The sequence below is a fragment of the Sylvia atricapilla genome, chromosome 17 (genome assembly GCF_009819655.1).
Source record: "Sylvia atricapilla isolate bSylAtr1 chromosome 17, bSylAtr1.pri, whole genome shotgun sequence".
NCBI classification, from domain to species: Eukaryota; Metazoa; Chordata; class Aves; order Passeriformes; family Sylviidae; genus Sylvia; species Sylvia atricapilla.
The window spans coordinates 2,398,702-2,421,759 of record NC_089156.1 but is presented as its reverse complement, the minus strand read 5'-3'; the positions used below and the strand labels follow the sequence as shown (position 1 = coordinate 2,421,759).

The following is a 23,058-nucleotide window of genomic DNA, read 5'->3' as shown; positions in this document are numbered from 1 at the left end:
CCTTTTTTGCCTACAGAGTTACTTGTAATGAGTAGGAATTAAATGCAGCCTTCAGATGTAAGGACATACTTCACTGACCTGGGTGTCACTCCTTCCAGACTGCAGGTGGCAATTTGTTTCCTCTGCAAACAAGTGATTAAAGACCCAGCTGCTTCTAAGTGACATCCAACTCACTGCAGTGCATTTTCCATTTTAACCAGCACCTCTAGACAGACCAGTGATGCCCTGTGTTATACAAAGATAGAGGGTTATTTATGTTATTTAGATGAAATCTTACTTAGCCTCTTTAACGATGAAAAAATAAATCATCATTCTTTGTCTAGCTCCCTTTCCTATGTGTACCACTAGAGGGTATTACTCCCTGTTAAAAATAACCAACCTGAGAGGCTAATTCTTAGATTACATAGAAGAATAGAAGACATTCCTGAGTAATTAATGAGCCAAAGAAACATCTTGAGAAAACTTGGGAGGGTGGGGGGGATTTCAGTTTCTACCCTGTCACTCCTGTGTTTGAATACTCATTTCTAGAGAGTTCATCCATTATTCCATTTATCAGTATATGCAATTTTGTGATTGCATTATTCACTAAATGTTGCAGTTGGATGCTGTGCAAAGCTAATAAATATAAGGCTTAGAATGCAGTTGCAAGGAAATTACTTAAAGCAGATGATCATCTGCCTTAGCACTACATTATTTTTCTCTTTTTACTTATTGGTATAATAACCCTAAGTTACATGAACTAAAGGGCAGGTAATATCTGATAAAAATAAAACTTGTTGCTTTCAGCCCCAAAATTCCTTTACATCTGAACATAATGTGACTGTTGACAGTTACAGTATGCACTATTGTACTTCCATGTATTTCATTTAGTTAAAAAAACACAGAGTTTAGCTCAAACCATCCTAATCATTTTTTTCAGCAGTAGCTCATTTTAGGCCAGCATGTCATTTTTTCAAACTAGCACACAGGCTAAATAAAATTGCTTTGCTTTAAAAATGTCAATTTTCTCTTACTCAGCAGACATAAAGGACATCTTGTTTACTACCATTACCCATATGAACAAATTGCAGGAATTACAATAATTAATTATTATTGATTGCTTTTCCTTTCAAGAATGATGCTTCAGGAACTGAACTTTCACAAGCCCACTTAAGCTTTGTTACCTCAAGAGAAACATGTACTCACAGGCATTTCCAGCTGATTCTGTACTTTTTTATTTATAAATTCTCTGGTGTCCTCAATATGTCAGTCTTGTATCTGATAGTAAAAGGCTTTTTTTTTTTTTTTTTTTTTTTTTTACAGTAAGCTCTCTGAGCCAGTATAAAACAAGACATTGTGGACAGATGGACAATGAACTAAGAAAGCTTTAAGTTATTTCTGGTCTGTGAGAGAACAATCAAACAGCTCTTCCAGAACTGAGTGATCAAAATACCAACACAAACTGCTGATACATTAGGAAGTCCAAAAGAATAGTAATTAGGTTTCTTGATGATCTATTTTCCTATTTCCTGCCAGCACAGAGGTAAAGCTGCACAGGCATATTTGCCAGATTTGTAATTAGTGGACTTGTATCCTGAAGTATTTCAGGCTTCCACATTTGCAGAAGTGATTGTGATTGCTTCAGTTTTTGTTTAATAACTGCTTTCACTACTGTATTTCTTCTCCAGCTGTCTAATTCCAAATCCAACATATCCTTTCCCATTTTCCTCACAGATTAAATTAGGGTCGTTAATTTTGCATTGGAAGCATACCCAGTACTTGATTTGAAACAAAATAAGGATTCTTATTCTGTACCCTTGACAGAACTTTACTTCTCCCTGCTTAGGGGTAAGCCACATGCACAATTTATTTGGCACTCAGTCCAACTGATGGGCTCAAAAGCTTCTGGTGAAAGGAAGAAGGAACAGCTGGGCACAGGGAAAGAGGTCCAGGGCCTTCTCACGGGAATATTCTGCCCAGTGAGTTTTTATTTCATGGGCAGCTGATGCTCTTTTGAGCTCCCCACTCCTGCACTGTGTTGCAATTGGTCATGCTCTGAGGGTGTCAGCTGCCAACAGGTAAAGCCAAAGAGCCTAAAGGCATTTATATGTACTAAAAAAGTAAAGTGGTACCAGACATTCATCCATTCTTCCTAAACCAAATGCATTTGCAGGGATGTAATACACCTGAAATGAATGTCTGTAGCCTAGGAAGTTGACGCCCAGTGTTATCAGAAAACATTAATGATGAACAAATCACCTTTTTCTCATATGAAAGTAGAATGTGGGATCTTCTGCCTAAAATATCTGGTTTAGTTTAACCACAGTTACTAAAACTGAGGAGGGAATTACCTGAAGGATGCACACAGCCTGCATACATACAAGTTCAGAACATCTCATTTGAAAGTTCCTTCCAAAGTGAAAACATCTCCATGCCTTAGAATCCTCTCTGGATGGGAAGGTGGGTGAGTTGGTTCTCCAGCAGCAATGCAGCCCCATGCAGTACTGCACAAAAACTGGTTTATAATTAATACTACTTATTTCTGACATGTTCCAGCTCTTTTGAGATTCTAGTATTATCTGTACAAAATGGAGGCAAAATCACTGTGTATATTTGATTTTTATTTTAACAAAAATTGTAATTCCATCAAATGAAGCAGCAGGAATTTTTATTTCCTTTTTATCTACTATGTGTTACTAAATCTGCTGCTAACTTATGGGTTTTGTAATTATTTTTAAACATTATTTAGCATGTTATTGCAAGCCCAAGTGCTACCTTTTCATCTGTATTTTGGCAATGGTCAAACAGAAAACAATCCAGATCTGTTCAAATGACACAAAAAAACATCATAACTTTTATATTCTACTGTAGCCTGTCTACAGGTAATTAAAACTGGCTCTTACTGGCACATACAAGCACTTAAACCAGTAGGAAAGGATCAGAGGTATAGCTACTAAGTAAGCTTTCCTAGTAATGGATGAAATTTCTTCGGATAGATGTGTTCAGATGTAATTATTCATCTCTAGATCACTGTTTGGCCAGAGCTGCTGTACATGACTAACAGCTGTTGTTTTCCACCCAGGAGATGGCTGTATGTCAGCAGCTGGTAAAATGATACCTGTACAGAGATTAAGGGGCTGCTTTAAGATACTTTCATCTTAATGATGAGACTTTTCCTGGATGGTTTTGTCTAAAACATGACACTGAAGAAGTCTTCCATTTTAGATGATGTGAACTTTACTAAATGTCTGCAGAGGCACAGCCCGTATGTTCCAAGCCAGACACCTCAGTTGGCACTGGCTGCCAACGCAGGATGAGGAACAAAGAGGAAAAAGATGACTGTGTAATGACTGAGCTTTTGGAAAAGACAGAGCATGAAAGCAAGACAGCAAAGCTGGAATTACACTGCACAACAGTCCAGACAGTCCAGTTAAGTGCTTCAAGACAGACATCTTAAATCTATTTCTCCATTTGAACTGGCTTTTTTTTTTTTTTTTTTTTTTTGGGGGGGGGGGGGGGGTTGTTTGGGGTTTTTTTGTTTTGCTTTGGTTTTGTTGGGGTTGTTTTTGGGGTTTTTTTTTTTTGGGGGGGGGGGGGGGGGGGGGGGAGGGGGGAGCTTTGGCTTTTTCAAGCACTGCTTCATTTCACATCGCCAGCCGTGAAGCGAAATGCGAATCAAAAGCCCAAATTAAGCGAAGTCACAGGGCCGAGCCAAACTCGCACCATGTGCGGAGGTTTGCAGGGAGCCGCCGCAGCCCCTCCGCCGCGCCCCTCGCTGCGGGCGGCCAGCGCCCGGCCGTGACTCACAGCCCGGTGCCCGCCGGCCCACGGCGCCAAGCTCCTCTCAAATTCAACCCGCTCACCCGCACCGTGTGCCAAGCGCTGCCCCCGAGCCCTGCTCAGGCCTTTCCGGGCTTTCCTTCCTCCTCAGCAGCTGCGACACCATCTTCCCTCCGCCCGGCCACACAGGGCTTCGGCCCCCTTCTCTGGGAACAAGGCTAGGGAGAGGCAGGAAACGGCCCCTCAGAGCACGTAGAAAGTTATCTCGACATCACAGATGATTATCACAGCGGGCCGTTTTGTTCCTTAAAAGAAAATTCATTAACTAGTAAAAACCAGCAAAACCTCAGGAGAGGCGGTGTCTGTGTGCAAACGCCTGGGGTCAGGGTGCTGGCACTCCTCAGATCCCGGGTCACCGGGCGGCAAAGCCTGGGGCTGGGCGGCAGCGAGGAGGGGGGACGAGCCGAGAGGGGTGCGGAGAACACGGAGGGTCCCCCTCAGATACCTTATGGCCAAGGGCTGGGAGGTTTCTGGGGGGCGACTCGCGTCAAAGCGCGCCTGCAGCAGCAAGGGAGCCGTGCCCTGTGAGGGATGCGGCAGGCTCGGGGTCACCCCCGCCTCACTCACCGCACCGACCGGGGTGAGCCGGGGACGGCCTGAGCGAGTCTCGCGGAGCGGCGGGGAAGGGGCGGCCGTCCCGCTCCCCCGGCCGGCAGGACGGACCCCGGGCACGGACCCCCCGCCGCCTCCGCCCGGCCCCTGAGGCGGGCGCGGCCCCGCGCTGCCGCCGCCGCCATGGCGCGTGCGCGGGGCGGTGTCTCGGAGCGTTCGCGCGGCGCGGCGCGGCCGCCATTTTGGAGCTCGGCTAGCGAGGGGAGGAACCCGCGGGAGGACGCGGCTCCCGGCGCTTCTGCCTGCCCCGTCCCGCCCCGAGCCGGCTTCGCTCGCCGCCTTCTCGGCCCGCCTGTCCGTGTCAGCCGCTGCCGCCCTTCGTCACCCGCCTGGCCGGGCCCGCCGCAGGCCTGAGAGAGGCGGGCAGGATGCCCTGCACACCCCGCCGCTGAGGGAGACTCGGGGGCCCTGCGCGCCGCGTCTGGCCAGCCCCACCCCAGCCGCTCGTCGGCCCTTCGCCTCCAGTGGCGCGGAGCTTCCTTCACCCTTATCCCCCTTTCCCCGGGTTCCCTTTCTCCTGGAGCAGGCACGAGCCGCTTCCCCCTCGCCCCCAGCCCGCTCCGCCTCCCAGGCCTCTCTGCCCGGGCCTCCTCTTCTCCGGGTCTCTTCCTCCGCCTGGGCCTTCGGGCTCCTCACCTTCCTTCCTCCCCTTCCTTCCCCTTCCCTGCCCGGAGCCATGTCCTCCGCCGCTCGTTTCGATTCGTCGGACCGCTCCAGCTGGTACGTGGGCCCGGTGTCCCGGGCGGAGGCGCAGACGCGGCTGCAGGGGCAGCGGCACGGCATGTTCTTGGTGCGGGACTCGTCCACCTGCCCGGGGGACTACGTCCTCTCGGTGTCCGAGAACTCCCGCGTTTCCCACTACATCATCAACTCCCTGCCCAACCGCCGCTTTAAGATCGGCGACCAGGAGTTCGAGCACCTGCCCGCTCTGCTGGAGTTCTACAAGATCCACTACCTGGACACCACCACCCTCATCGAGCCCGCGCCCAGGTGAGTGCCCGCCGCCTCCGCCACACCCACCGCTGCCTTTGCTCCGGGCCGCGCGGGGAGGTGAGACTGTAACGCTGTCAGAGTCCAGCCCAGTAGCTCCGGGAGCCTGGCGGTGCATGTAGATGTTTTCAATAAATACTAAGGAAACATTATTTTCTAACACTGGGCCTTCTTAACGCTCTGGATCTCGTTGACAATTAAAAGTGTTGCTCTTTCAGTCAAATCATCCCCGGTCTCTGTGCTGACCTTGTGTGTAAAAGTACCATGTACCTCCACCACGGGCTGTAGTTGTCTTGAATGAGGGTGTGGTCTCACGTCACCCTTTTCGTGTTACCCTTTTCTTCTAGTATTGTCTCCGTTTCCAAGGATGGCTGAGAAGCTGGTTCACCAGTCTTCTCCGTGTTTAAAGTGGAGCCTCGGAGCTTAGTTTGCCGTCTGCCCCTGCACCCACACTGATTACAACAGAACTGGCTTTTATGTGATTAGACTGCTTCGGCCTGTTAAGTCAGCATTAATACATTCTAGGGCAGCATTCCTCAAACTTCTAGAGTGGCATTTCTGCGCCAAAAAAAAAATGTAAACCACTTATTTCTCACAGTTTGCTTATGCCACTATTCATCTATATACATCTGCATACACCATACACTTCACTGAGAAATGCTGTTCCAGGAGGATGGGAAAATGTGACTTGGCTATGAGCTCCTTCTTTGTCCTGGTCCCAGCATGGGACATACCTGCAACATGCATCAGTCAACTACTTATTAGGAACCCTAAAACATATTCCTTTTATTTAATAAAGCTTTTCTCAGTATGTTTTTCAAAGCTTTTGTGCTTCCTGGATAGGATGAAATGAAATTAAATAAGAGAAAAGTTGTGACATATTAAAAAAATAAATCCAAAATGGTTCACTTCTGAATTCTGTATTTTAATATCTTATTATGTTTGGCAGATTAGCAAGTTCTTAGGAGGGAAGAATAACTTTGAGATTTATAATCACAACTGAACCTTGGCATAGACCATACTTACTGACAGTCAGTCACTTGTCAAAGATTGACAGCAGCTTGTCACATTGAAAAACTCGAGTGTTCAAAAGTCATCCTGAAAAACTGTCAAGTGATGGGCAGGATGTGAGAGAAAGCATAACCTTCAGGGGCTCTTCAAGCTGCTGGCAGCCTTTTGGGTAGTGATTGTAGCTAGAGGGATGGGTAGATGAACAAAAAATTGTTTTCACCATTGCAGGAATGCTTAAATGGAGCTGCCCAGTGTTATGTGCATGCTTAAACTTGTGGAGAGTTGGAAAGAAAAAGTCTTATGCTGAAGCAATCTTCATGCTTATCTCTGTTCTCCAACCTGGATACTCTTGAACCTTGCTGGATGCAAAAACTTGTTCTTAATAATTTATGGCCGTGACTGACTTGGCTTTCTCAGAACACTTGAGACCTTAGAGCTGATTGCACTTGCACACTTGGTATTTGGTTAGGAGTCCTGTGTGAAACGTTCTGTGAACGTTTTAGTACCACCTTATTTTCAGGGTTTTGGTTGCATATTGTTCTCTCAGCACAGGGACAGATGGGACCAAAGCTGCTGTGAATTGACAGGGTTTTTTATAGAGCTACAAATGGGATCGACTAGGTGTTTTTATTTAGCATGATTTTTGTTAAAACTTTTAGAAAAATCAATGATGTGGTTGATGGTTTTAAATTCTGTGCAAAGGAGACTTCCTGCTGCAAGGAGGAGGATGAAAGGTAGCATTTCTAGAATTTTGGGCGGGTTCTTTTTAGTTAACGGGCTAATTTAGACTAATTTTAGAATAGGGGTGGCCAGATATGTGCTTCAGAGCTGTTATGCTAATTCTTATTTCTCTGGCATTTTCCTGGGCACACTGCTCTCTGATGTTTGTGCTTTTGAAAACTGTTCATTCTTTTAATTTCATAAAGTACAGTCTGAAAAGTGGTTTCTGTATACAGACCCCTACAGTACTTCTAGATCTTGGAGATGACATATTAAACTTTTAAAACAGCTGTAAATGGAGCATTTTAAACTTTCTGTTTGTTTTGCATCTCTAGTAGTGAGCTCTGACCATCCTTGCTGATGTTCCTGAGCTCTTGCTTATGCAGAGCAATTGCTCCCTGAAGGTTCCCTCTGTCCTGCTTTGGCTGCAGAGAGTGTCTGAAAAGATGGAATATCTTTCCCTTCAGAGCTTCTGGCATATCTTGCAAAAATCACAGGGATTTGAGTTCCATTGTATTTTGCAAGTAGCAAAAGAGAATTGAAGTAGGCTAATGACATGCATTCCTGCTATCATAGCTTAGATAATAACTGTCTGCTCTGGCCTATATCCATTAAGGTTTTTTGACAGCTGCTTTGAATAAAATGTGTAACATTTATGATGAAAATAGTGAAAGCTTTCTCATTTGATGGACAATCTTATATATAATCACAGACAACAAAGTGACTGTATTTGTCAAATGATGGACATAATAATAAACAATTATGTAAATAAATTAAAGATAATATGGTTAATAGGCAAAGGAATATTTCTAGAAGGCTAGCTTTTTTTTTTTTCTCCTTAGTTCCTTCTTATCAGTGGATGCAAGTATTTCATAGTGTCTTTATGAATACGTCATTCCATCTCACTTTTGTTCCCTTTTTCCTCTACAGTGCTTCAAGTCTAGCATTTACATACCAAATTCTTTACAAGTGGATGCTGAAGTTAAAATAGAATTATCTGGATGACTTTGGAGGTGGCAGGGGACTCTTGGAGAGATTCACAGCTATATTTTTATGTATGGCCCTTCCACCTTGGTTTTCTGTATCATTACTCTCATAACTTAAGCTACAGAATTAACTTGTCTCTAAGGTTTTCACAACAGTCCAGAACAGGTGGATGGAGATTTTGCATTTTTGCTCCCGGTTTTCTGCATCCCATGATAGATTAGTTTGGGTTTCTGGGGAAGCTACTTTGGGTATTTTAGTAATTATTTCAGAGTGTGAGTTACTCATGAAATGCCTCACAGTGCTACCAAGCCAATACTTCTGTTACAAATCCAAGTAAGTAACTCTTCTCTAATGTCTGTTCCTACTGCAAACCTGGTACTTTGCTTTGTTACTGGAAATACAAACCAATAGCTATTACTTTTACCAAATCTTCAGGTATCCAAGTCCACCAATGGGATCTGGATCTGCCCCTGCCATGTCCACTGCAGAAGAAAACGTGGAGTATGTCCGGACTCTCTATGACTTTCCTGGCAACGACGCCGAGGATCTTCCATTTAAAAAGGGCGAGCTACTGGTCATTGTAGAGAAGCCAGAAGAACAGTGGTGGAGTGCCAGAAACAAGGAAGGTCGGATTGGGATGATTCCTGTTCCTTACGTAGAAAAGCTAGTCAGATCTGCTGGGAAGCATGGAAACAGGAATTCCAACAGTTACGGTATCCCAGAACCTGCCCATGCTTATGCTCAGCCTCAAACCGCGACTCCCCTTCCCTCAGTCTCCAGCACGCCTGGAGCAGTGATCAACCCTCTGCCATCCACACAGAATGGACCAGTCTATGCCAAAGCTGTCCAAAAGAGAGTACCCTGTGCTTATGACAAGACTGCGCTGGCATTAGAGGTAAGTTTTTCCTCCAGTCTCAGAGTTTACAATTGCCTGGTGAAAGAAGAAACTAAAAATTGTTAGGAAGTTGGTGTGGATGACTTCATGTCAAGTCTGCTTATTTATGTCAAGGGACTGGGAAGTTAGGTTACATTCTGAAGAAACATCCACAAGAATTGCTTCATCTCTACCACTTCCTTTGAGAAGAGTAACCTAGTAAGAAAGGAAAAGAGAAAAGGACCTGTGTTTTCCCTCCCTTCTTGCTTGTTCAACTGTGCAAATGTTACAAAGGTAGCAGAGTGTACACATGCTGAAGAAGTGCTAGTGAGAGGATGGCTCTGCTTCTCCACCTAATCTTGGGGAAGGAAAGATGTTTCATTAGTCATTGTAGAGTTCCAGGCTAAGAACTGACAGTGGCATCCTCCAGAGAAAGGTGATGATTGCTGGCTGGTAACAGTGTTTCTGATCCTCAGCTGGGAGATACACTTGAAGATCTTGTGCTGAGAGCTGAAATCAGGGCAGAATATATCAGAAATACTCTAGTCCCTTTTACTTTGGTTTTCAGAAGTGGAATTCGAGAAACCTTAACACCTAAACTGGGGTTGAGGAGTGTAGTGTCACCTCTAAAGTGCTGCAAGTTCCTGTGCTTGCTACTGCATTTTTTATTTTATTTTTATTAGAGATACCATATAAAACTTTAGAGTGTTATTCTGTAAATTGTAAAGAATTCATATGATACTTCTAGTTTAACTGGAATAAATTATTGATTGGAAGAAGTTTTTCAAAGCTATATCTAAGATTGTTACTTTAACATTTAGATGATACTGAAGGCTAGTTAACCTGTAATTCAGAAATGTCTCACCTGGAAGAAGTGAAATTTGAACGTGCTGCAATACTTCCAGGAACAAATGCAAGTAAACAAGCATAGGCAGCAACAACATTTTAGCAAGTAAAATAATAAAGGTTTTAAAAATACTTTTTAACATTTCCTGTTGTTTTTGCTCAGTTACTTTGCAAGTTAAAGCTGTTACCTATGGCTGATACTTTTGATTGGATTTTGGAAGGTTATATATTTGTGACTTCCCAATATTCAGAGTGCTCATCCTAATTGTTTTACTCCTGTATTTGTAAGACTTCTACAGGTGGTTACACTTTTGGGGTTAAAAGTTAAATATGAATCACTTCAGCTTTGTCTTGTGAAACCTAGCAGCTTGTTATTTGTGCACAGTGTGTGAAATTTATCATAGAACAAAGTGTAAATTCACTGCCAACTGCACTGTACAGAAGACTCCTGCCAAAACTACTCATGCTTCTGAAAGCAAAGCAAGGCAAGAGATTGATTTTGTTATGTTATCAATGTGTCATGGAATTACTTCAGGGAACTTGCACTGCTGCAGGGTAGCAGAACCACTTGGAAGGTTGCTCCTTGCATACAGACTTGCCCTTGAAGTGACCCAGTTAACCCCATGGGTTTAGCTACTCCAGCACACCAGTAGGATTAATTCTCTGGCCAGCAAATAGGTTTGACTTGGTTTGAACCTTCCAATTACTGAAGTTTTGTTTGAGAGATTCTTCTCATTCTCTAACCACTTATTGCCTCATGTTTTTGTGTCTCTCAGCACTGGCATATTTTGTCTTCCCATGCAGTCTGTTTTCTTTGCAAGTGTACCTCATCCACACTGTGGCTTCTCAAGAGGCTTCAGAAGCAGAATTCTGGGAACTGCTCTACATTTTCATTGAAATCAGTGATTGCAGCTTCTCCATATCTATCCATGCATAGGGGACTTTATCAACTTCATTATAGCAGTATTTTAATTTTTTTGTCACATGGGCTATTCTTAAAGAAAATAATTATTCAGCTTCTTTTAATGATTTTCCTTTAGTTTCCCAAACACCTGCAGGACCCTGATAAAATATTTAATCCCAGCATTGTGAGAGCTTTACTAAATAAACTGAACCATTTGAAACTTCTGTTTTTTAAGACCACTGAAAGTACTGTTAGACAAAAAAACAGGTTATGAGACTGTTTTGGTGAAGAAAGTTAATGGTGATCTTTCATAAAAATATTATTTGACAGTTCTCCACCTCAGTATAGGTGTCCCCTAAGGGGCAGTTCAGCTGGTACAGGTAGAACACCTTGTGAGAGTAATTAGATGGTTGCTCATTGTGCAATTTCATTTAAACTGATAAAGCCATTGGAAAGCAAAATATCTGTTTGCTGGCTGTAGCCTTGTGTGGTCAGCACACAGACAGGACTTAAAAGGAAGAGAATAGCATCTGGAGTAAATAAATCCATGGCATAGTAATCTGCTCAACTTCCTTTTAAGTGGAGCAATGTCATTTGTCTTGGTTCAGCTTGAAAATGGGACAAGCTCCCTGCCTGCAAGCCCAGTGTTTCCACTGTACACTATTGTTTACAGAAGCTGACAGAATTTTTCTTTAAGAGAAGGTAAAAAATTTATGGCCTGTTACAGAGAAGTTTGTTTTGTAAGCAAGTTGTTTTTGTTGTTTTTGTTTGTTGTTTTTTTTTTTTTTTAATTTCTTACATGAAAAAATCTACGTGACCAAGTGGCTGTTGTACAGAAAATATGAAGCAAGATCTGATAGGTTGGATAAAGATGAAGGTTCAACTGGTGAATTTAAAAGTGTGACAGTTTAAGAGCAACTACAATTTCATTTCTGTAGGATACTAGTCAATAAGGCATTTATATTTGCTGGACTAAGTTTATTTAGCTTTATATAGAATCACAGAATGGTTTGGGTTGGAATGGACCTTAGAGCTCATTCCATCCCACCCCTGCCATGGGCAGGGTCACCTTCCACTAGCCCAGGTTGCTCCAAGCCCCATCCAGTGTGGCCTTGGGCACTGCCAGGGATGGGGAGTTCACAGTCTCTCTGGGTAACAATATTGGTGTTATTGAAGTTACTGATGCATAAGTGTTGACTCGATCCTATTGTGTTATATACCCCACTTTCATTCTCTAAAATAAAATTAACTTAGAATCTGTTTTTATAGGCTAAAATGGTAGTTGGAAGGATAGACACTATCTCAAAGCTTACAGCTGGTGGTACAGGTGATTTTGTGCATCTCCCTTCACCAGGGAACAGTCAATAAACTGTATGTATTTTTAAGATTTACATATGCTCCTGTATGTTGAGTTACTTTGGCAGTTCTCATTTAATGTTTTTAATGAGCATTAAATTCTACAGATTGAAGTCTGTAGCTTCTCACTACAACTTAACTTAATTACTAATATGTGTAGAATTTTATGGATATTACATTAAAACCCAAACCACTAAACAAGCAAGCTACAATATAAAAATAAACCCCACCAAACCCAACCCCTAACCGACAAGTTCAACAGCCGAGGAGCCAGGTCTGTTTCTTTTCTTGTGTACTTCTAGCCAAGAAGCTATTTCCTTCCTTTCTGGGGCTGTAGAGGAAGGGGTATGAAGGACAGGGTCACAGTGTCCTGTGCTGCTTGAGACCAAAACTCTGCACCACAGGGTTATGCATTGCTATTCCTCAATCCTGCTGTGGGAAAACCAGGAGGGCAATCCCATGTTCAAAGGACTGACACTTTAGGAAGGTGATGGATTTGATAAGGGCAGAGACTCTTTGGCACTGTTACTGTGAGACAGAGCAGCAAAGTTACCTGAAAGTTTCCCAGCTTTTCAAAACTTGTAGTAAATCTATTAGTCTGCCAGTCTGTTAGCAGTAGTGTGCTAATGAAGCCTTGTTTCAAACTGATAAGCTCTAACCAAGACATGAACAAAAAATTCTATATTCACTTATAAATGGAATTAAATAGGGTAAGGAAACAGACAGTGGGAGATCCAGCAGCCACCAGATTTATACCTCTTATATTAAAAATATGTTCCTTAAATATATCACCAGTAATCAGTGTCATAGTTAATTTTGAATGCAGCAGCAATTCTAGTGCTCATATCTAGACTTGACAGTGTTATGAAATCAAAGCTTTATTTTTCTCTTTTTCAACAGGAGTTGCACTATTTTTTAAAAAGTTTATATACTAGTGTTGGCTTTTTATGGACTCATGCCAGCATTATAGTGTTAAGTAGTTTATCTCTTTGTGATGTAGTAATCATACACGTGTGTGTTTGCTAGTACAGAGTTAACCTGTCACTGAAACGTTTTGGTGAAATAAATACCCCTCCACCATAATTACATAACTGACTTACAGTATTTCTCTTGAGCTTGTTACAATTAGGTTACAGTTAACTTTTTCCCTCCTCAAAGGAAAGTTGAGACAAGTAGGCCAAAATGTGCTAGCAGTAGAACTTTCTTAATTAGGAAATTAGGCTACTTCTTTCAGTAGACAACAAGCATTGTGTTTTTCTTAAGCCCAGGAAACTTAGCCTTGCTGTGTTAAACATTAAAATGCATCTAACCCACAAAGTCTGGATTTTAAGCAGAGTATTGATCCTGTATTAGTGTAATGTGAGCTGTTGATCAGGGATCTGTAGTTGCTGTAACTGTTGAACTGAAAGTGAACTCTCCAAATTCTGTACAGTCATGACAGTGGCTCTTTCTGAAGGGGACAGGCTACCACCATGTAATGAAAAGCAGTGCTTTTTTGATGCTGCAGCCCCTACTGTGACAATTTTCTTGGCTCTTGGTTAAGTGCAAAGTTCCTTTGTTTTAATCTGTTCCTAGGTGAGGCCAGATAAATTGCATCTCACACCTCCACATTTCTGTGTTGCCCTTGAACCTCCTTTCATGCCTCAGGAATGGATGAAGCTTTTCCTCTGAGCTGTTTGGTTCTCCAGAACTGTGTTCTGGCCCAGAACATCAGAAGTGAAGGATAAGTGAGCTGTGCTTTTAGCCTGGTGCTTTGTTTGATCTTCCATACAGCACCAGCTCCTTCAGTGTCCTTTGTCCTGTTTGCAGAGTGGCTGAACTCTGCCTCTCTTGTGTAGCTCCTCACTTTGGGGACAGTGGGCTGTCAAGTGTTTTCTCAGTGTTGGACCTTGTCTGTTCTTCTCCAGACAGGCAGCTGGCCTGAACAACTGTTTTGGTTTTGGTATTAATGTTAGTGTTACCAGAGAAGGTGAGCTGTGACACTAATTAGTATAATGACTGAGATTCAACACCCTGTAGATTCCAGAGACCAATGTTTTCTATAGCACTGACCCAGTGGGCTAAAATGATGATTTAGAATTTTAATGCATTTTTTATCTCCTTACACTTATATTATAGAACTTTATCAGCCATAGAACTATTAACATACAATTTTTGGAATATCTGTAAAACTCATTGAATTGGTTGACTAAAATGGCTTGCAGGAAACTTTTGCAGAGTATGAATCAGCTTCAAATGGAAGACAGGTATGGAAGTGTCTAGAGTGAATGAGGTAACCTTTCTGACTGGCATGTTCCACAGCTTGTGTTTCCCCAGGGCTTTGAATTCATGCTCTAACAAGGATATAATGAAAGATGCTATCTAAAATACATTTTGATTTTTATCATTTGGGTGTAACCAAATGGCTGCATTTCAGAAGTATTACTCATTTCAGCAGGGGTACTTCATTCCAGTGATGCTGGTGTGCTTCACAACTGAATTAACTTATCTGAGAGATGCTGAGTCTAAGGAAGTGTCCTCCTCATCTCTAGATAAGGGCTATTAGCTGTCCAGAGTCATACAGGAAGTTTGTGGCAGAGATGAGAATAGAACAGGTCTCCTGACTCTGTCCTGTGCCTAATCATAAGACAATTCTTCTGACTGGCTTAAAACATTCCCTGAAAAAAATAGTGTGTTAAATAATTTTAGTGGGAGATTGCACCTCAGCTGACCATGTTATAGATGCTGTCAAAGGCATTTATGAAATAATGCTTTTACTTGGGGGAAAAAATACAGAGGGACTAGTTGACCAGATTTTTCTAGTCATTTTTGAAATTAAGGTCTTTAAGATAAGACCCATGAGTTAGTCTAGCATGAAATCAAGGTTCTAGCACCAAAAATATTATTCCAACATGCTGTTTAATTTAGTCTTCTTAGGGAAACTACATTTTAAAAATAATATAGCACAAGGGGACATTCAGCAGCTTTCATTTTATAAAAACCCTCTCAAAAATAGTAGAAAGTTATTGCAAATTATTTTACTATTCCAGTGCTTCTCAGCATATGGGAGTGTGGCTTAGTAGCTTTTGTCAGCCAGCTGTCTCTAGTGGCAGATGCTGGTGTGGTGGGCAGATGCTTTGCCAACCCAGCAGCATAAAGGACATTTTACTTCATTAATCTACAGGGCAGTTTGTTGCAATGCAATAGGAGACATATTTTAAATATTCTTTTCACTCAGCTGAAGCAAGATTTTCAAACCTGTTCACATTGTGAAGTCTTCCAGAACCAAGCTGAAGAATATCTGTTCTAGAGCTTCAGAATTAATAATGGCTTGATCTCCACAGCACATGAACAGAATTACATTGTCAGACTGTCAGAAAATGCAGGTCCATGTTTCTGATTCAAAAGATTATTTTTAGATTAAAGGGTGTGAGAGTGGGTTTGGTTTGTGGTGTAATGAAAATGAAACTCATTAGCTTTAAACTGTTGTGATGTTGGCTGCATCTTCCTCAGGTTGGGTCTAGAATTTGGAGCTTAGATCTGTCTTCAAGAGTTATTTAAATGTAGCCATGTAACACAGAGTATTTATAGATGTTATCAGCCTTTTCCTAAAGAGACATTTGCTAGGTTCCTGTTTAGGTCATCTTGTTACTATTTAAAGCTTTCTTAAGTGAGAAGTCTGACAAATTGTGCTTTTTAGCAAATATGCAATTAGAGCATGCTGCAGCAGGCCCTGGAGAGATGAAAAGCAATTGGGTGAGTGCTGTGTGTACATGCACTGTTTAACTGCTTCATTCTGTATGCTGGCTTCATGTTTGAGCTTAGGAACAGCATATCTAAAAACGTCCATTTAAGAAAGTAACACGGCCTCAGTTACTAAGAGCTTAAGATCCTAAGAGCTTAAGGGAGTTGGAAGGGATTTCTCCTCTCTCAAAAGCACAAGGTTACAATTGTTCCAAGTGAGACAGTCTCAAATATGGGGGGCAGACAGGACACAGACAACCAAAGTAGCAGAGAAAAAGTAGGAAAGGCAGAGCAACACATAAGGCTTAAATTTTGGAGAATAGTTTCAAAGTTCAACAGATTTTATTTTAAGAGACGTGACACTGAGTGACTGTTCATGAGTGTATTATAGTATCTTAAATTTCACTTTTAAGAGTTCTTGCTTCTGCGTGATCTTCAAAAATATCTGTTGTGGTAACTGGTTTGAATGGGCTTCAGATCACCTAGTGACATGCACATCATTTTATAAACTCAGAAAAACTCTGTTTTCCTTTAACATAAAATATACAGGTCTCACCAGAAAAGTTTAAGGCTGTTGGCCAAGGACCTATCTGCATCTGGTCTGAATTTTTATACTATGTAGAAAATGTAGACAAATTGCTTTACATACTATATCAATGTCTATTTTTTCCTTAAATAATATTGATGCTAGTTTCCTTTGAATTTCACAGCAGTAGTTTGATAACTGAGACTCAATTACAAGAGCTTGGACCTTGTTTGGGAACACAAGTTACAAACTGCTGGGCATTGGTCATAGGCTGGTTCTGCTTTTTGTGAAATCAGTTTTTAGCTTAACTTATTAGATGTTCTCATATTTACTGTAGTTACCACATAGAGTCAAATAAGTAAACAGGAAGGGAGGTGGAGACTTAGAGAGCTGCTGTAACAGACCACGTGTTCAGCTCTCCAGAAGCATCTCAGGGAGAATGAGTATTCAGCTTGTCTTAAAATACTTCTTGTCAATTTAGACATTTCACTTTGTAAATTGTCCTAATCCAGATTAAATACAGGTGTTGAACAGTAAGAGTATAATTTATCATCATTTGAGCTGTTGTTTCATCATATTTTAGACTTCTCTCATTTTTCACTGGCAGATAGGAAGAGAACATTTATGGTAGGAAAGGCCTGACAAGCCATCATTCCTGCTTCAGATGCTTTGACAGGAAGTAGACGTGAAAACCACAAATAAAGCTAGAATCTACATCTACTACTTAAAAAAAAAATAAATAAAATAAAAAGAGTTTGAGATTGTATTTCCCCACTTTGGAAGAGTACCATTGTTTTAGAAATTGCAGAAGGTTCTTAGACTGTGGTTATCAGAATCAGAGCTTCAAGTAATGGTTCCTTTGCCTTAGGAATCTGTCTCTGAAAAACTACATTTCTTTTTAGTAAGCTGCTGCTAAAACCAGGCCCAGTACTGTGCTCTTTTGAAAGGATGTTGTGACTCATCATTGATGGTAGCTTTACTGATGTGAATTTATATCTAAGCTAAAGATACTGTTGCATGAAGCTGTAAACTCTCCTATAAAAAGAGGTGTAGTTCAGTAATCTTTATAAATATACATGTAATTAAGTCTCAGGGCACAGACAACATTATTATATTTAGCAATGAAATGTTGGTATTGTAGTTCAGTAAAAGTAACTCTTCAATTGAACCTTCTGCCAAGAAGAGGGCGAGATTGCTTTCCCTATGATGGCCTTGTTTGTGTTCTTCATTTGATTTGTATTTGTATCAGAGGTGAGACCCCCATGTGTGATGAGGTTCTTTTTGTTTCTGATTCCACAGGTTGGAGACATTGTGAAGGTCACGAGGATGAACATAAACGGTCAGTGGGAAGGAGAAGTCAACGGTCGAAAAGGGCTCTTCCCTTTCACACATGTCAAAATATTTGACCCTCAAAACCCAGAGGAGAACGAATGACTCCCTCTGCCCATTTACACTGCTGCTTCATTTTTCTGGCTATCATTAGCATTGTTTGAGGTGGGATGATGACTTAATGGCACATTGCTAGCATTGCCCATTTTCCAGCTTGCTGCAGTTTGACAGTTCTTTTAATATACATTTGGAACACATACAACTGAAGTCACTGCCTGACCTTCAGACCGTAGTTGCGTCATCCAGAATTTAGTTTCACTTCTAAAACTTTATTGGGCCTTAAGCTGGAGAAGACTGAACTGGAATATAGCAGAGAGGTATGGGAAAAAAGCCTTTCCTGTTGAGACTTGCCTGGACTTTTTCTGGTTTACTTAGTAGGAAGAGCCCTAATCTTAGATCAAACATGCAACTTGTGCATTACTGTCCAACAAAAAGCAACAACAAAAATGCAATTTTAGAACTGAAGAAGTTTTAGTTTTGAAATGACCTGTCCTAAAGTGTAGTACATTTAAAATGATGGTTTCTTTAAAGGACAATAATTGGAGCTTATGTATTCTAAGCAGTCGTATTAGACACTGCTCTTTTTTGTTAACTCTTAAGCTTGTTGTTGACCTTCCTGAAACAGTGTGTGTTAAATGCAAATAACCATTGATCGAGCTGCATTGAAGCTGAGGCATTTATTTATAAGGAAACCTAGGAGGGGTTAATACTTGTAACTTGGTTTTGACATATTTAATGCATTTCTGTTGATTTTTGCAAGCACTAACTGTAGAAAGTGAGCTTTAAGGGGAAACACTTTGGCCTGGTCTACATACAGCTCTTCTGCAGTGTTGAAAGTGTAGTTTTACTAGGACAGAAGTGCTTGTCCTCAAGCTGTTACTTATGGTAGACAGATCAGATTGCCATGAGGAGAGGTAGGAGTGGAACAGAAGAACTTGGTAAATACTGATAAAATCTTCTTATTTAAACATTTTAAACCTTTTATATCCATTTCTCTGTAGGCTCCCTGCTCTCCAGTGTTTCCTAGCTATGCCAGCCCCAGCTCATCAAAAGCTCCTTTTCAAACACAGTACCTTTTTACCAGGGTGTCTGTATTGCTGTGCTCCTCTTCCAGAGCTGCTTTCATCTTCTTTTTCCCCTTCATTCTTTTTCCTTGCTTGTATCCCGAGTCGTCTGCATGTTAACACCGGTTTTTTTACTCTTCCTGAGGCCCTGGCTCTGGTTTATATATGACCCAGGTCCCTCCCTCTCCCAGCATCCTCTAGACAATGGTTAATTGGAGTCAGCTGCCTGGCTTCTCCCACGTGATAATGCTCGGCCTGGAGGAGGCCACAGAGGATTAGTGTAGCTCCTTCCCTCTTTGTGTACCTGAGCTCTGCTGCTGTGGTTCTGCAGCTGGGTGAGCGCCCTGAGTGTGCTCAGCCTGAGCCTGGGTGCAGGATATGAAAGTGTAGGCACAGTGGAATCCTGTGCCACCTTCTTCAAATGTGTGTTGTAGGTGAACTGGAATGCTCTTTTCAAAATGATGGAATGCTGAATTAACAGAATACATGTCTGCAAAGATACAAAACCTCCCTTTTCAGACAGCCTGGTTAAGACAGATGTCCAGTGTGGAAGCTGGCAGGAAAACAGCAGCTCCCATTTTTCAGCTTTGGAAAGCTCTTGGTTGTAGCAAAATACAAGAAACTTCAAACACTTGCAGAATGTCATCAGATCTTACAAATGTCTAATGATAAAAACATTGTCTTAAGTTCCAGCATGTTTTCTTGTTGATTTGTGTTGCTTGATCCTAATAAAAGCACGTTGTTAGTAGCTCAAGTGGGAGTGCCATGAGGTCCTGAGCTGGAAGGCACTGAAGAACTGCAGCAATGGCATTCACAAGCAGACGTTCAAAATGCCAGGTTTTAAAGAAGTGTCTCCGTTCATCTATTAACTGTTTTCTGTAGTATTGATCAAGTGGCTGACAGTCTGGAAGTTCTTGTAGAGCATTTTACTACCAAATTAACTGTGAAGTAGAGTAGCATTGACTGAAGTGTTTGGTGCTGTAATTCTTGACAATAGGCATTGACATTTTGTTTTGCAAAGAAAAGCTATGCAGTTCTCTTAACTAAAGAAGGTCATGCTTTTCCTGTGCCCCAACAATACCTGCACATTTGCTACACAGATTGTACTACTGAAAGTCATCTTCTGAATACAAACTGCACTAAACTCAGTCTGCTGCAGAGAAATCTTATTTCAGGCCTGACCTAGTTACAGGCAGCTCTTCAGAAGACTGATTGTAGAATTCTTCCTTTGCGTGGTAAATAAATACTGTGAGATTTGAGATCTTGAACATAACTTTTAACCTGATTTTTTTTTAACTGAAATAAACATCTTGACTCATCCCCTCATTGAATAAGGTCTACGCTTTGAAACGTTTTTTTTATGTTTAATTATGTTCCAATACTGCAGAAAAGCAAAGTATTTTACCTTCAAAACTATGCAAAATTTGTGTGTAGTGGTATCTGATGCAAAGATGAGAATTCTTGAGTTTCTGTGAACCTGGTTTTAGGCCATGAATGAACAGTGTTTCTCCAAGTAGCAGTGGAGTGGTTCAGGTATGTAAAATGTGGTTTCAATGTAGCATACTGACCAGCCTACGCTGATTGTAACCTTGCTTCAAAACGTGTCTTGGCTATTTTACTATGAGACAAGTATTTTCATATAAAGACTGCTGAGCACTGACATTGGATCAGTGTGTGTTCCTCTTTGAAGGACTCTGGATTCTCAATCGCTTGTCGCTCGCTTACACATGTGCTGTCGTTTTATGAAACCTCTTAAATCTGAGTGATAATCTATCAGTGTAAATGTTCTTGGGCGTGTAAGGTAACCTTGATATGAAGCATGAGAGCCTACAAGTGATGGCTTCAATCTATGCACCATTAAAGTTGTCCTTGCTTTGGAACTAGGAGCTGGTGTAATGACCTGGTGCCACAGTAGTCAACTATCATGAAAGGCTTGGCTTCCCCCTGCTGTGTACATGTGTATATAGACATTGAAGCCTCTGACCAGTCTGAAAGTTTAAATGAAAACTGTTTTAATCAGTGTCCATCACTGGATAAGCGCTTATTTAATTCATGATTGTTTACAAATTGGGAAAGAATAAACAAAAGGGAATGTCCTGTTTGGGTTGAGGCTCTGAAGAGCCTGAGCATTATTTTTGTAAAGGGAAAAACAGCATTCTTCGTGCCATTTCATGTGCCTGTAATTTTTTATATTGTATTAACATCCTGGGAATGAGTGGGCTGCCTTTGTTTTTTAGTCCAGTTTTCAAGCATTTTCCTCAATACTTGCATTTGAAAGTGAGACCTGCCTAAAAGACTGCCTTTTGGGACCAGTGAAAGCATTCTGTATAGTTGTCATTTTTCTGTTTATTTGTGTTAAAGTGTATTTTGGGACAAGGATACAATTGTTGCAGTGGGAAAGGTGGCCTTGTATTTGAGACAGTCTTCACTGTGTAAACTTTTAAACACAATATGTAATTTAAAGACCATGATCTTCAGGCAATAATATTAAGTGTAAGCTTTTAAAATTTATTTTGGGGATCATAGCTTGTTTTATTTTTTGTGCTATAAGATTAACAGTATTAAATGAATTATATTCTTAGAAGATACGGAGTGTCTTTTCTTAAGATTAGTGCCTTTTTAATTTCTTACTCCACTTAATTCATAGAACTGGTCCCAACATCAAGCCACTGTGTTTTTTCCTCAACGCCCTGTTTGTACAGTCGAAATAAAACTTGCCTCAACTTACAGTATTATTTGTCATCTTTAGTCTGAAAACCTTGACAATAACAGCAGCGTGTATAAGACCTTACTCTGTCCTTACAACGCCCCGTTCTATGGGTGAACAGTGTGCCAGCTGAAGTTTTCCAGAATCAAAGAAGAATTAAGCAGGAGAAAATGCTGTTGCCAGGCTGAATGATACTCTCCTGTTCCACCCTCGTGCCTCTTCTCAGACTATACTGCTCTGGAGGTTCACATGAAAAAGATGCATCTCTGGTGATACAGATTACCACTGTCTCCTCTACCCTGATGCCCGACACGTCTGTGCTCTTCCTGCTCCTCCACCACTGTATTTATTGTGCTCTTTGGCCCAGGCTTTTAAGGATCTCTGGAAACCATGACCTTTGTTTACTGTGATGCCCTTGACTGTGCTTGTAAGAATGACTGGTTTATGCAATGGTTTGAATTTCACTTATTACTGGTTGGGTAACTAAGGTGTAACCTGTGCAGGCACTGGAGAGCAGGGACTGCGGCTCTGGCCCCTGCCAGGAGGTGCTGGTGCAGAACATCAGAACTGCTTGTGTTTGGAAGTCAAAACCCACATCCTGGTCATCTTCTACCCTTTTAGTCAATCCAGATCAATAGTAACTTAACTAAACTTAAAGGGTTTTTTCAGTTAAATCATTAACAAGGTGTTGATACTTGAGCTGATCCTGTGTTGGAGGAAAACTTAAGAAGAACATCAGCCACTCAACTGCTGCAAAGGAGAAGCCTACAAAGCTTGTATTGATTCCCTGGACTCTGTAGGTATGGTGACAGCCTCGTGTTTGTCTTCTCTGGAGTACAGATTCCATGTGATGTTAATAAACATTCATAGCCAACTCTGCACAGTGTCTTATCATCAAATAGTCACATTTGGCAAGTTATGTTTTGGAGAAAACCAGTTGTGTTTTAAAGATGAGAAATAGGTCTGATACATTCAGTGGGCTTGGTAATCCTGTTTCAGGCTAAAAGGCAAAAAGTAAAAGGTAACAAGAACCAAGCAGTAACTCAAGGTGGGTTTATTTGTCTTACCTGCATTCAGGCTTCCACCAGTGCAAATCTGAAGTAGTTCAGTTACTTCAGTCCAACAACACACAGGACAAATCTCCATTTTTCAGTGTAAACTGGAATCGTCAGTTTGTCACTGATTTGCTTAAAAGGTTTTATTTTTAAACCAGTGTGATGACGAACACCTTTTTAGACATACCCAGAGGTGTGTCTATTGGAGCTTACACCAGTTGGAAATACACCAAATAAACTGCAGCCACAGCAGAACACAGTTCCATTTCTACACCATTCTCCACACGATTCTCTGTGTGGACTGTGCACAGATGGAAGCTCCTGTGGTGCACGCTCCTCTTGAATCAGCCATACTGATTTCTGTCCCACATATTGTCCCCTCCGCCTTTTTTTTTTTGTTAGAGTACAGGTCAGCTGCTCCTGTGGCAGCTGTTGAACCACAAGTCACAGCTCAGCAGGGAAAGGTAAAGCAGTT

General features: G+C 41.5%; 1 protein-coding gene across 2 annotated transcripts; it reads left to right on the top strand.

Moving 5' to 3' along the window:
- The first annotated feature begins 4,571 nt into the window (after positions 1 to 4,571).
- CRKL (CRK like proto-oncogene, adaptor protein) lies at positions 4,572 to 22,402 on the top strand. Of its 2 annotated transcripts, none has more exons than XM_066331194.1 (3): positions 4,572 to 5,421; positions 8,575 to 9,034; positions 17,668 to 22,402. In XM_066331194.1, the coding sequence occupies exons 1-3, from the start codon at positions 5,108 to 5,110 to the stop codon at positions 17,800 to 17,802; spliced, it is 909 nt and encodes a 302-aa protein (XP_066187291.1). In that variant the 5' UTR covers positions 4,572 to 5,107; the 3' UTR covers positions 17,803 to 22,402. The 2 variants fall into 2 exon arrangements, with proteins under 2 accessions (XP_066187291.1, XP_066187292.1); XM_066331195.1 differs by lacking the exon at positions 17,668 to 22,402 and adding an exon at positions 9,835 to 9,991.
- Positions 22,403 to 23,058: the final 656 nt, after the last annotated feature.